This window comes from Symsagittifera roscoffensis, chromosome 2 (assembly GCF_963678635.1).
Source record: "Symsagittifera roscoffensis chromosome 2, txSymRosc1.1, whole genome shotgun sequence".
In the NCBI taxonomy this organism is placed as follows: Eukaryota; Metazoa; Xenacoelomorpha; order Acoela; family Convolutidae; genus Symsagittifera; species Symsagittifera roscoffensis.
In genome coordinates, this window is record NC_087063.1 from 31810535 (window position 1) to 31822846 (window position 12312).

General features: G+C 34.2%; 1 protein-coding gene across 1 annotated transcript; it reads right to left on the reverse strand.

Annotated features, from left to right (window-relative positions):
• Positions 1-1549: 1549 nt before the first annotated feature.
• LOC134840183 (calcineurin B homologous protein 1-like) lies at positions 1550-12097 on the reverse strand. The gene is made up of 4 exons (XM_063855897.1): positions 12078-12097; positions 10739-11093; positions 1961-2192; positions 1550-1757 (listed from the first exon to the last, which is right to left on the reverse strand). The coding sequence occupies exons 2-4, from the start codon at positions 11011-11013 to the stop codon at positions 1656-1658; spliced, it is 609 nt and encodes a 202-aa protein (XP_063711967.1). The 5' UTR covers positions 11014-11093; positions 12078-12097; the 3' UTR covers positions 1550-1655.
• Positions 12098-12312: the final 215 nt, after the last annotated feature.

The window sequence follows — 12312 nt, forward strand, 5'->3', positions numbered from 1 at the left end:
CAGCTTTTTCCCTTGTTCTTCATTTTGTCTTTTATTTTTTAAACTTGCTCTTCCCATATAAACTAACTGACCCGGCTCATTTTGAAGAAGAAGAAGTGTAAATTCAAGTCTTTTTGAAAGACAATAATACAAGTATGAAAATATGAAAAGTATCAATAGAGTTCAAGAAATACATAGATAAAACAAAAAAATAGGTCTTCATGTACAAAAATAAGAGCTGTCACATTTCGACACAGAGACTTCTTGGTGGGCCCAAATGGTGTAAATGCGACAAATCGTCCTAGAGGCGTCGGGTTGATCCCAAATTGATCCAGATAGAGTGAATATGGTAGAAATGCGACAGAATGACCAAGAGGCGTCGGGTTGGTTTCAAATTGACCCAGATAGAGTGAATTTGATAGAAATGCGACAAATCGACCCAGAGGCGTCGGGTTGGTCCCAAATTGATCCGGATAGAGTGAATATGGTAGAAATGCGATAAATCAACCCAGAGACGTCGAGATAGTCCCAAATTGAGTCAGATAGAGTGGATATGGTAGAGCTGCGTCTGAGTGTCTGGAAATGTTTGTTAGGATCCGAAGGCGGCGTCTGAATTTATCCAGAAAACTGCTTTTACTCTCTGAAACGATGTCTCACATAGATTCTCGCAATGAAGTAATTGATAAGTGTCCCTCAGATGATTATCACAGAGTCTGCATCTCCAGGCTTTTCCTACTGAGAATCCTAAAATTGAGTCATTGCATTGAGTATTTCGAATTCTGCAGCAGTTATCAAAGTGACAAATACATGAGTGTAGTCCTGAACAAAAAAAAATGCGATGATGCGTCGCCTGATCCCTTTCACGCCTTGTAGGTTAAGGAAGTCGTTTTCCAATGAATGGTGTCTCGAGCTATCCAGTGCACAGTTTGTCCTCGAAATGTTTGTCGTGTTTTTGCTAGTGCTTGCGAAGCAAAGCTTCGCTTTTGTGTTAATATATAGGGCTTAAAAATTGACGCATGCTAAATGAAACTTCATGAAATTGGCTACCTGGATGAGAATTTGAGAAATCTGGTTGTATTGTTTGCGAAAATGTTTCCACAAAAAAAACTAGTTATAATCAAACTATTTATCTAGTATAATGAAACTTATTACTTGTTAAAATAATTATACTATACTGGCTAGTTTACGCTATCAGAACCAGATTTCTCAAGTTTTGATCCAGCTAGCTTCTTTCAAATAGTTTAATCGAGCATATGTCAAAAGAAAGAATCCATTCATTTGCTTCATTCATCGGGTGAAACTTTGATAATGTCTTCTGTGTGAAATTTTTTTAACGGTGGTAGCGCTAAAATAAAGTAGGAGTGGCTTTCTACGATTTCGACTTTTTTTTCGAAAAAAAAATTCGAATGCTGTTTTGTTTTTTTTGAGTATTTTTTTTGACGAAAACTGTTGTCAAATTTTCCCTTTTTTACTATGACTGTCGATTATGCCTCAGTTTTAAATTGTGGTTGAGATCCTTTCATCACACCACGCACAAAAAAACGACACAACATAGAAAAAAAACATTTGTTTTGAGTAGGTTTTGAAAATATGGTCGGAACCTTTTGTGCTACTTGCTCAGCGACCGGTTGTCCTTCCTATGTTGAAAATTGATTGATTTGTGTTGTTAAATTAGTTCATTCCAAGAATTTGATGCTCATTTTCTCTTCGACTGCCACGCGTTCCATGATCTTTGCGTATTCCTCGAAGCTCATCGTGTTATCTGCGTCATCGTCCACCTAAAAAACAAACACAATGTCATCAGTTCGTCTTTAATCGCCAATAGTGATGCATCAACGTGTATCTCCGTTGAAATTTCCAAAGAGGATTAAAGACAGCGAATTAAAGCACTCATCTTTTTCAAAACTAAACCAAACGTAAAACTCGTATATAGACTCAGTTTTGGGGTGGGGGGGGGGGGTTCAAAATTGCGTTAACCTACCTCTCTCATGGCCCTCTCCGCTATCTCTTCCAGCTGTTCCTTATCCACATGTGGCCCCACCATCATCACCAACACGCCCAGAATCTCATCCTTTGATATAGACCCGTCGTTGTCCAGGTCATACATGCGATAGGCAAACCGCACTTTGTTTATGCGACTGTTCACCTTGTCCGGGTTGTTCACGTCCCGCTCCTTCACAGGGCGGAAGATGAGAACGGTCTCGAGGAATTGACTAAGCAAAAAATTTGACACCATAATTTGACATTTTCCACTAAAAGGAGAGACATAGTTTGTAGCTCCAGAAAAGCAAAACCTAATTTCGACCAGGACTACAGAGGTTAAATTTGGAGTTAATGTATTTGAGTTGTAGTTTTCGAAAAGTTTGTCGACGTTTTTTTGGTCGACCAAATTGATTTGACGAGTATAAAAGTTTTGTGAAAACGATTGAAAATGCCGTTTTTGGGCACTTATTGGAAATTTTCTTTCCAAAAAATGTTTCATTTCGACCCACGCTCCACTTCAAAATTAGTATACACTGGCGTAAATGGCCAAAAAGGAACGTCGTAAAATAAAATCAAAGGGGGGACTTTTTGTTGGTGAGGGCATCGAAACCCTGGAGGAAGAGGACAATTAAACCGCCCCTAATTTGACAACCTGCTCTAAACTTTTCTTCTGAAGCCAAAATCTACAATAAACATCAATCTGAACGTAGTCATTGGTTCAACGTTGGTTTTGGATAAAAGCCCGGAAAGTGATCAAAAAAGCTTTTCTGCTTTAAAATTTGTTTTTTGCTTGAAGTTTATATAGATCACCATCCAAAAAATCCTAACAGTAAGGAAAAAGTCATGAAGGGATGCTGAGCTTCGCAACCTTTGCGATACCAATATATAAACTATATGAAAATAACTCTATTTTTTTTTCAAGTTCCTACATCCTTTGCAACATTCATCCTTTTTTTCAAGAAACCTGACGGTTTTTTAAAAATTGACCTCAATTCATATTTTTGCAAAAAATTAATTTTGCATAAAAACAGTCGGTTGACATTGAAGCGTTTTCTCGCTTAAAAAAACTTTCTCGAGAGCATTTGAAATGCAACACTGAGATAAAAATTAGATTCAAGTTCCGATTCTTGTTGGAGATCCAATATCATATTTAGAAATACTTGTGGCTGAAATTTGAATACAGAAGTAGAATCTCAGACCCCCTCAAAAAAAATCCCCTTTTCCCAATTGATTATACCAATCGAATTCAAATTTGTTGTGTAATTTTCTAAGGGAGCAATACAGTTTTTTTTTAAATTAACTTCTACCTTACTTTTGTTATTGTTTATGTCCTGTCAAAATCTGTTAACTATGGACCAACTGGATTATCCTACAGGAACAGTGAGCGGTGTCGTGAGTACCATAAAAATCAGACTGATGTATGTTGTGTTCAGTAAGAAAAAAAAAGTTGCGGGTTCTGGCGACTGAACAGACCAAAAAAACTGAAGTTTTAGAACAGAATCAAAAAAACTTGAATATGAGGCTTAGAGCACAGGAGAGATACACAAGTAAAGACTGCGTTTCGATATAAAACCCACGCTTTGATGCCAGGAGGTTTCACAAAATAACGATGGACAAAGAAAATTTTTTCTAAAAATTTGTGGACATTAAGCTTACGTATGATCTCATAAAAGCCTGTCATATTTTACCGAGTGACGCAGGGACTCCTGCCCTCAAGGACTCCTGCCCTCAGTGATTTGCAAATTTATTTATTCTGCTGACAAAGATGCTGTATTCCGAGCTAGACGAAAACTAGGGAGACTAGTAAACCCAGTGAACAAAAGGATGCAAAGCCTCAGATTGAACTGTTGAAAAAAATGGAATCTTTTGCTTAAAACGATTTACTTGCTTATGATTCTGTGTTAATTGCAGTAAGATTGCTGCCAGACTACAGCGGAAAAATGACCTATGGAAGTTAGGTCTCAAATTAACTAAAGTTTTCTTAACTTTCTTTTTAAAACTTTTTACAGAATTTTGTACTTTTTCCCTACTTAGAAAAACGGCTGTTTGTTTTCTTTTTTTCTCCTTAAAAGAAAACAATTTCCAAGTTCCCTGCTTATGAGTCCGCAGGCAGTCTTATGTTAGGTTGTGAGATCGCGACTGGCTAAGACCAAGACAGGGATACACTTTAGATGCCTTGGAGAAACAAATTCAGTCAGTTTCTCTTCTAAATTGCAGATCAAAACGAACTTCTAATTAAAACAGCCAAAATTTTTTGTTCGATTTGTTTTCATTTTTGATTTTTTTAGAATATTTTTTTCTCAATTTGTTTCTCGCTTTTTGTACTTTTTCACTCATCAAGGACAATAGAAAAAACTAAGGGTAATTAACTAAAAGTGGAATAGAAAGAAATAGTATTTAAAATTTTTTTGAACTAAATTCAGTTTTTTTGAACTGCTGAAGGAAATAATATCACCCAACAAACATTTTGTTTTTGGAATTATACTTCAAAAAAATTGCAAAATTGAAAAAAAGCTGAGATAAGAATTCATAGGATTACCAAGGACTTATCGGAGTTAGTAACTTCAAAATCTGGGAAAAATGGACTCATTTAAATTGCGAAATACACCTTCGCTCTCAAAAAATTTGATGAAAACTAAGTTCTGTTTTACAGTTCTAAGGAAACGCCATTGGCAAGATGTTTAACCGAAACTTGGCTGAAAAAATGACCCAGATATAAAGTTTTCAACCTCGAGGGCCATAAACAGTTGAAAAAAACTGCAGAAACAAGGGGAGGCGGGGTTGGTGTATCATACGGGAAGACCAAAAGTACAGGCAAATTAACGGTTAAAAACGTTCAAGTTTTAACTATTGCTTTTTAAAAACAAAAAGTCATACTGTTTTAACGGTAGTCTATATTCCACCCACATCAACAAACCAATTCAAAAATTGTAGATCCATTTGGACTCTCTAATGCTGACATCAAAAATATAACACATTGTCTGTGGTGATTGATTTTAACTTCAATTTAGCTCGAGAAACAAAAAAAATCGGTATTTTTGGGAAATGGTTAATTTTTGCTGAACTCGGACACACCCACGAGAGAAAATAACCAATCAAAAACTTGTTTAGACCTTTTTTTAGCAGTCATGTCGAATATAGAGAAATTCTGAAAACGCCTTTAACAGATCGTTACGCTGTTAAATTTACGGACGGTGGAGAAAATCAGATAGATTTCAGAGAACCGCTAGCGACCAGAAAGTGGCTAAAACTGAAAAATCTAAGAACAAACAAGCAAAGAAACGAGGCTATTCAAGCACCTCCGTTTTTGACGAGCTGCAGAGAAGTAAGTCTTGTAGAGAGTTTTAATCACTTTGTTTCAGTATATCAAATTAAACCCACAGTTGAAACAGCTAGTATCTGGATAGAAAACTAAGCTCAAAATGCTTGCGCTGAGAAACATTGTCTGAAACCAATATATAACTGTAGTGGCAATTCTGGAGACAGAAAGAATTATAAAAATGAGTGTAAATTAGTATATGCTGGCGTCAATGGCCGAAAACGGATGTCGTAGAAAAAACAAAACGTGGGAACTTTAGGTTGGTGAGCTGTCGAAACCCTGCAGGAAAAGGATACTTAAACCACCTCCGATTTGGCAACCACCTTTATGCTTTTCCTCTGAAGACAATATAAGGAAAAAACATAAAACTGAATTTAGTCATAAGTTCAACGTTGGTTTTGGACAAAAAGCCCGGAAAGTGGTCAAAAGGGCTCTTTTGCTCAAAAATTGGTCTTTAGCTTGGATTTTATACAGATCACCAACCAAAAAAATTGTAATAGCTAGAAAAAAGTCTTTGAAGTAAAGCCGAGCTTCGCATGCCTTGCGATACAATGAAAACGGATGTCGTAGAAAAAATAAAACGGGCGAACTTAAGGTTGGTGAGGTGGCGAAACCCTGCAGGAAAAAGATACTTAAACCACCTAAAAATTGGTCTTTAGCTTGGATTTTATACAGATCACCAACCAAAAAAATTGTAATAGCTTGGAAAAAGCCTTTGAAGTAAAGCCGAGCTTCGCACGCTTTGCGATACAAAAATGTCAGCTATATGAAATTTACTCTTCATATAAGTTTCTCAGTTTTCTACTTCCTTTTCAACCTTCATCTTTTTTTTTCAAAAACCTGACAGTTTTTCAAACATTAACCCCAACTTATATTTCTGAAAAAATCAATTTCGCTCAAAAACATTCGGTCGACCTAAAAATGTTCTCTCGTTGAAATTTTTTTTCTAGAGCATTTGAAATACAGTACTGGGATAAAATTCCAACCTAAAAATTTTCAAAATCCGATTCTTGATTGAGATTCATTATCAAATTTAGTAATAGTTGTGGTTCAAAATCGAATGTTTTTCTAAGGGAGCAATTTTTTTTTTTATTTTAACTTTTAAATTACACTTGGTTTTGTTTATATCCTGTCATTATCCGTTAAAAATGGACAACTGAATCATCCTAGAGGGAAAACGAGCGGTGTCGTGAGTACTATAAATATTCAGACTGAAGTATGTGATGTCCATAAAGCAATAATAATCTGTGGCGACTGAACAGGGCAAAAAAACTGAATTTTTGGAACAGAATAAAAAAACTTGAAATTGAGGCTTAGGCTACAGGAGAAATATACAAGTAGGGACTGCGTTTTGATACAAAACCCGCCATTTGACGCAATAGGGTCTCAAGACGTAGCAGCGGACTAACTATATTTCTTCAAAAAAATGTCGATATTAAACTTACGTATGATCGCATTAAAGTCTGTCATGTATATCCGAGTGATGCAAAGGGACCCCTGCCCTAGGTGAATTGCAAATTTATTTGTTCTGCGGACAAAGATGCTGTTTTCCGAGCTAGACGAAAACTAAGGAAGCAAGTAAGCCCGGTGAACAAAAGGATGCAAAGTCTCTAGAGATTGAATTGTTGAAAAAATTGGAATCTTTTGCCTAAAGTGATTTACTTGATTATGATTCTGTGTTAATTGCAGTAAAATCACTGCCAGACTAGAGTGGAAAAATGACCTATAGAAATTAGGTCTCAATTTCATTAAAGATTTTTTTAAATTTTGTTTTCAAAATGTTTACAGAATTTTTTCTATTTTTTCTCTACTTAAAAGAACGGCCGTTTGTTTTCTTTTTTCTCCTTATGAGAGAACAATTTCCAAGTTCCCTGCCTATGAGTCTTTACGCAGTCTTGTGTTAAGTTGTGAGATTGCGATCGGCTAAGACCAAGATAGGGGTACACTTGGGGTACTTTGAAGAAAAAAAATCGGTCAACTTCTCCAAATTGGAAAGATCGAAACAAATTTTAAAATAAAACAGCTCAGTTTTTTTTGTACTTTTTTAATTTTGATTGTTTATTTCTAGGAAATTTTGCCTCAGGTTTTTTCTCCATTTTTCACTTTCAAAAAATTCAAACAAATTAACTCAAGAAAAATTGCAGATCCATCTGGATTCTCTAATGCTGACATCAGACTCCACAGACATAATATGTGGTGATTAGTTTTATTTTATTTAGTTCGAAATACAAAACAAATCGTTTTTTTTTCGGGAAATTGTTTGATTATGCAGAACTTGGACAAACCCTGGAGAGAAACCAAGAAACCAACCAATCAAAAACTTATTTAGATCTTTTTTATAGCAGTCATGACAGATATATAGAATTTCTGAATATGTCATTGAAAAATCATAACGCTGTTTATCTTACAAACGGTGGAGAAAATCAGAAAGAATTTGGAGAACAGCTAGCGACCAGAATATGGCTGAACCTTGAAAATCCAAAAACAATTCAGCAAATGAACGAGGCTATGCTTGATTAAATCACAAAAAGTTTCAAGACTTTTGATGAAAAAACATCGACAACACTTTTAAAGAGCTGCAAAGAATTCTGGTAGAGAATCTTAATCATTTTGTTCCAGTATATCAAAAAAAAACCAGGTTAAAGCACTTAACTGCTGAAAAAATATCCAAGTTATAAAAACTGCCGCTAAGAAAAGTCGTCTCAAACATATAAATTTTTGTAGTGGCTAATCTGAAGACAGAAAAATGCATGGAAAACAGTGTAATTGGTGAAAAATTTAATGAATAAAAAAATGAAAAATAACTATTTAAAAACAATTAGCTAAAGCAGATAAGAAAGTTTTTTAAAAAAAATTTAAGCGAAATTAAAGGGAAAATACCAAAAAATTTCTTTAATGAATTTTTTTCGACAGTTGGCGAAAAACTGGCCGGCACATTGGATGATAGGTTGCTAACTCTAGAACAGTACATACATTCCAGGTATGTGATACCAATAAGCCAAGAAGAAGTTCTCAAAGTATAAGAATCGATCAAAGAAAACTTCAGCACAGCCTTCTATAGTTGAAATAATTACACTTTGAAAAAAGATAAAAGGGCTAATGCATCAATTTTATCAATTTAAAATTGTTTTGATAATGTCATTTTTCCAGATTGCTTTAAAGTCGCCAAATAATTTCACTTTGTAAGGAGGGAAAACAGGCAGATCCTTCAAAGTTTTGACCAATAGCCCTACTTCCAGTGATAGTTAAGCTCCTAGAAAAAATTATATACATTCGCATCAAATCATATTTCAATAAATTTGACTTACTAAAGAAAAATCAGTTTGGTTTTAGCTCATCTCGTGGAAAAATTGACGCAGTCGTTTCACTGATTGATATTAAATGACAAAATTTTTAAATCAAACAAAACTGGCAATGCACCTTCAAAAATTTGAAAAAAGAATTCGATACAGTAGATCACTCACTCCTCTTGAAAAATGCAAGTCATATGGACCAAGAACTCTAAATGGTCGGTTATATAAGTCTTATCTGAATCATAGAAAGCAGTGTATAGCCACTAATTATGCGAATTTAAAACTAAGAGCAGTTCGTTTTGGTTTTCCTCAAGGATCTCTTCTTGTTCCACTGCTTTTAATAAGTTTCATTAATGATCTCAACTCAAACCAAGAAAACAAAAAACCTAGAATATATGCAGACGACACTGTAAATAGGACATGTACACAGACAAAAATTAGACACGCAGAGCACCAGGTTGTTTGAGCAAAACAGCACAACGGTTAAATCAAAACAAGCTTACACTAGATGCGAATAAATCAAAAACTTTAATTTTCAGCAAACCAAACGGGAAAAAAATTAAATCTCCAAACTGTTAACTTAAATGTTCAGCCAATTGACCGAAAGAAAATTTCTCGTTATTTTGGAATTCAAAGAGTTCAATAGTTGAACTTCGATGAACAAATTGATTTTCTCGGTAAAATAGTCACGAAATCTTGCGGATTTTTTTATAGGTTAAGAAAGTTTCTTTCGACCAAACAACTTGTAAGAAATTACAAACCTTTTGTACAACCTACATTACATGGCGTTTTGGCTTACGCCTTCTTAAAGATGACCAAAGTAGACTTTTTTGATCAAAAAGTTAAGCGCTTGTTCAGAATTATCTTAAGAGCACGTAATTACCAATCAATCGAAATTCAAAGATTGAAAATTGAATTGTTTTTTTTTGCGAAGGATCTCCATTTGTATGAGCTAAGGAAAACAGTGTCTAAAATTCTCAGATCTGAAAGCCCTTTTCAAATTTTGAACGAGCTCTTTACGGAAAATGAAGTGATAAATCTTTCAGAGATGCTCAGTACAGCAAGAAAACTACCAACAAGGTCACACAAAAACCCAACTGACTCAATTGTGGTTGGGCTATAAAAAAATGTTAAACATTATTCTAAAGTATCCACCTAGTTTTTGTCGAAAACATAAAAATTTCATCTGTCCACAAAGTAAGCTTATTCAATAATAATTTTTTAGATAGCTACATCCTGGATAACGAAGACCTCTTAAAAAAATTTTCTATTAGTTAAGTAAGCTCCATGATCCTTTTTTGTCTTTTTTTTCTAGTAAGATTTTTTTTTTTCATTTTTTTAGCGATGACTAATATAATTTATTTTAAGTAGTCACATTATTTATTTTCAAGTATAGAGAATTTATTTCTCAGCCAGTATCAATAACTTAGAGAACGGACCTGTAGGTCCAATGGTGCTCTCCTAGGCAGTAAAATTGTTGGCGTGGCTTGCAACTTTATTAAATACCTACAATGGAATCACCTGAAAACAATTTATTACCATTGTATATTATATTATTTGCCTCTGGAACTTAAGAACCATTAAAATTCATGACAAAAACGTTGTCGACAAGATTCATGACAAAATTCATGACGAAAGAGTTGTTTGTAAAAAAGAAAAAACCAAATGTTTCAAATTTTTTGTAATTGAGTTAAATCAAAATTTCAGTTAGTTTAAGACACAAGGCTTCATTTTTCACTTTTTGTGACTAAAAAAAACTGAAAGAACTTCTCTGGCAGACAGAAAAACAAAAACTAAAAAAATTGAAAAAAATCAAAAACTTCAAATACAAACTTTCAAAACTCAGTTTGAAGTTATTTTTGAGGAAAACATTCAGAAAAACAATCTCCGACAATAAATGAGTATTCAAAATCAAGGCATCCTAGTAATGCCAAATTTCTGGTATCGCAAAAGGTGCGAAGCTCGGCTTCGCATCTGTGTTACAAACTTTCTACGGCAATGAGTAACAAAAGATTGATGAATCCATTAGCAAAGTATTTAAAGAGAGTTTGTCAAGATCTTGGCATTCGATTGTGAATTCATGTCTGAACAAAAAGTCAAACGGGCAAGTTTCCAATTTCAGGCACCTAGGAAAAATATGGCAGCACAGCACAAAATGACTAACCTGAAGTATAGTTTTTCTTCGCCCTCTTTTCTATCCGCTTTCTGGAAGAAAATTTCAACTATCCGATCAATAAACGGGTTCAAAACTAATCCTTTCACACTCAGAAGATCACCCCTGGTTGAAAAACCCTTCGCCTCTCTGTCAATCGAATTGAACCTCTTCCGTAGTAGCGAAACTTTCTTTTCAGACATTTGCCATTTGGCTGCCAACGCATTGTCCTCATCTCTGAATTTTAAATCGCTCTTGTCATCACAATATGAAATAAGATTTCCCATCTTTGGTAAAATGAGAATCGCTGATATAAAGAAATGAAAATCAATTTACAAAAGAATGTAGATGAACGAATTTAATAAACCTTGTGCAAAAAGAGCTAAGGTTGTTTCAGTTTCTATTTTCTATTATGCCAGTTTTCACCCTTGGATTAAATTAATAAAATCTGGACAACAATTTCTAACAGTGCTGATTTACAGTATAACTGGACAAAATGAGCAAAACTTGAATTTATAGACACAAAATCTGAAAAGTTGTCGACAAGGATTAAATTAAGACAAAATTTACTTAAAATTTTCCACTGAAAATAAACTAACGCAAACTATTTTCTGAAAGTACGTATAACCTTCAACAAATTTATCGGACAACGTATTCAATTTTTGAAATGATTCTGACCTTCAAACTCAAACTAAATCGAAACACTTCTTTGAAACTTTGCGTTTGCCTTTGTGTCTGCATTTTGTACTTTTTGGCCATGAAAAATTACATGGCCAATCGTTGTTGAATGAAAAAGTTTTTTCAATTGTATTTTTGACATAAAGCAAAAATGAAAATCTCCGAAAAAGCGCAATCATTTTGCCTTGCTCCTTTGCGAGTTCAAATGTAGTTCGGAAAATTCTATTGCAGTTTCAGCGCCATTTCACAGTTTCAATGTCAGAGCTATTTCAGAAATTTATTACGTTATCCGATAAATGTGTTAAAAACTATATAAAAATTGAGCGTCTCACTCAACCTAACATCTTTTCCGAAGAAAAAAGAATTAAACTAAAACGGCTCATTTTGACGTCTGAAACCTACTTAAACTCATTTGACTGCGTATAGTTTTTAGCAAAAAATTGGAACAGACAAATGATTCAAAAGGGCAATCTGCCAAATTTGAACAAATTTGCATGCAAATTTGAGTTTTTAGGTGACCTTGAGTCATATTTTTTGTCTGAAAATCTAGGTTTTGCATGCAAAAGTTTCCTGAAATAAGTCAAATTTTCACTTTAATTAGTTTTGTTTATTCCAACTTTCAACAAGGCTCTATAAAAAACCGTGTCGAAAAATCTACTCAAGTTGAAACAACGTTTTTTGATCAATTAAATATCGCAAAGTCATCAATATTCCCTATAATAAGTAGCAAAAAGTTGAAACAATTCGATTAAAAAGAGTTGGAAGATTAAAAAGAGCAATCAGTTGGAAGATTTAAAAGAGCAATGTGTCAATTTAGAGTTTTTAAGGGACCTTGAGACATTGAAGAAATTGAAGAATAATTTGTTTGGCAATAATAAGACTGAAAATGATAATATTTCTCGTAAGAA

Coding starts and splice junctions, on each gene's coding strand:
- LOC134840183 (XM_063855897.1), bottom strand. CDS start 11,013: ATGGGAAATCTTATTTCATATTGTGATGACAAGAGCGATTTAAAATTC. Junction 2,193..10,738: donor GAAGAAAAACTATACTTCAG/GTTAGTCATTTT, acceptor TTTTTTGCTTAG/TCAATTCCTCGAGACCGTTC. Junction 1,758..1,960: donor CGGAGAGGGCCATGAGAGAG/GTAGGTTAACGC, acceptor TTTGTTTTTTAG/GTGGACGATGACGCAGATAA.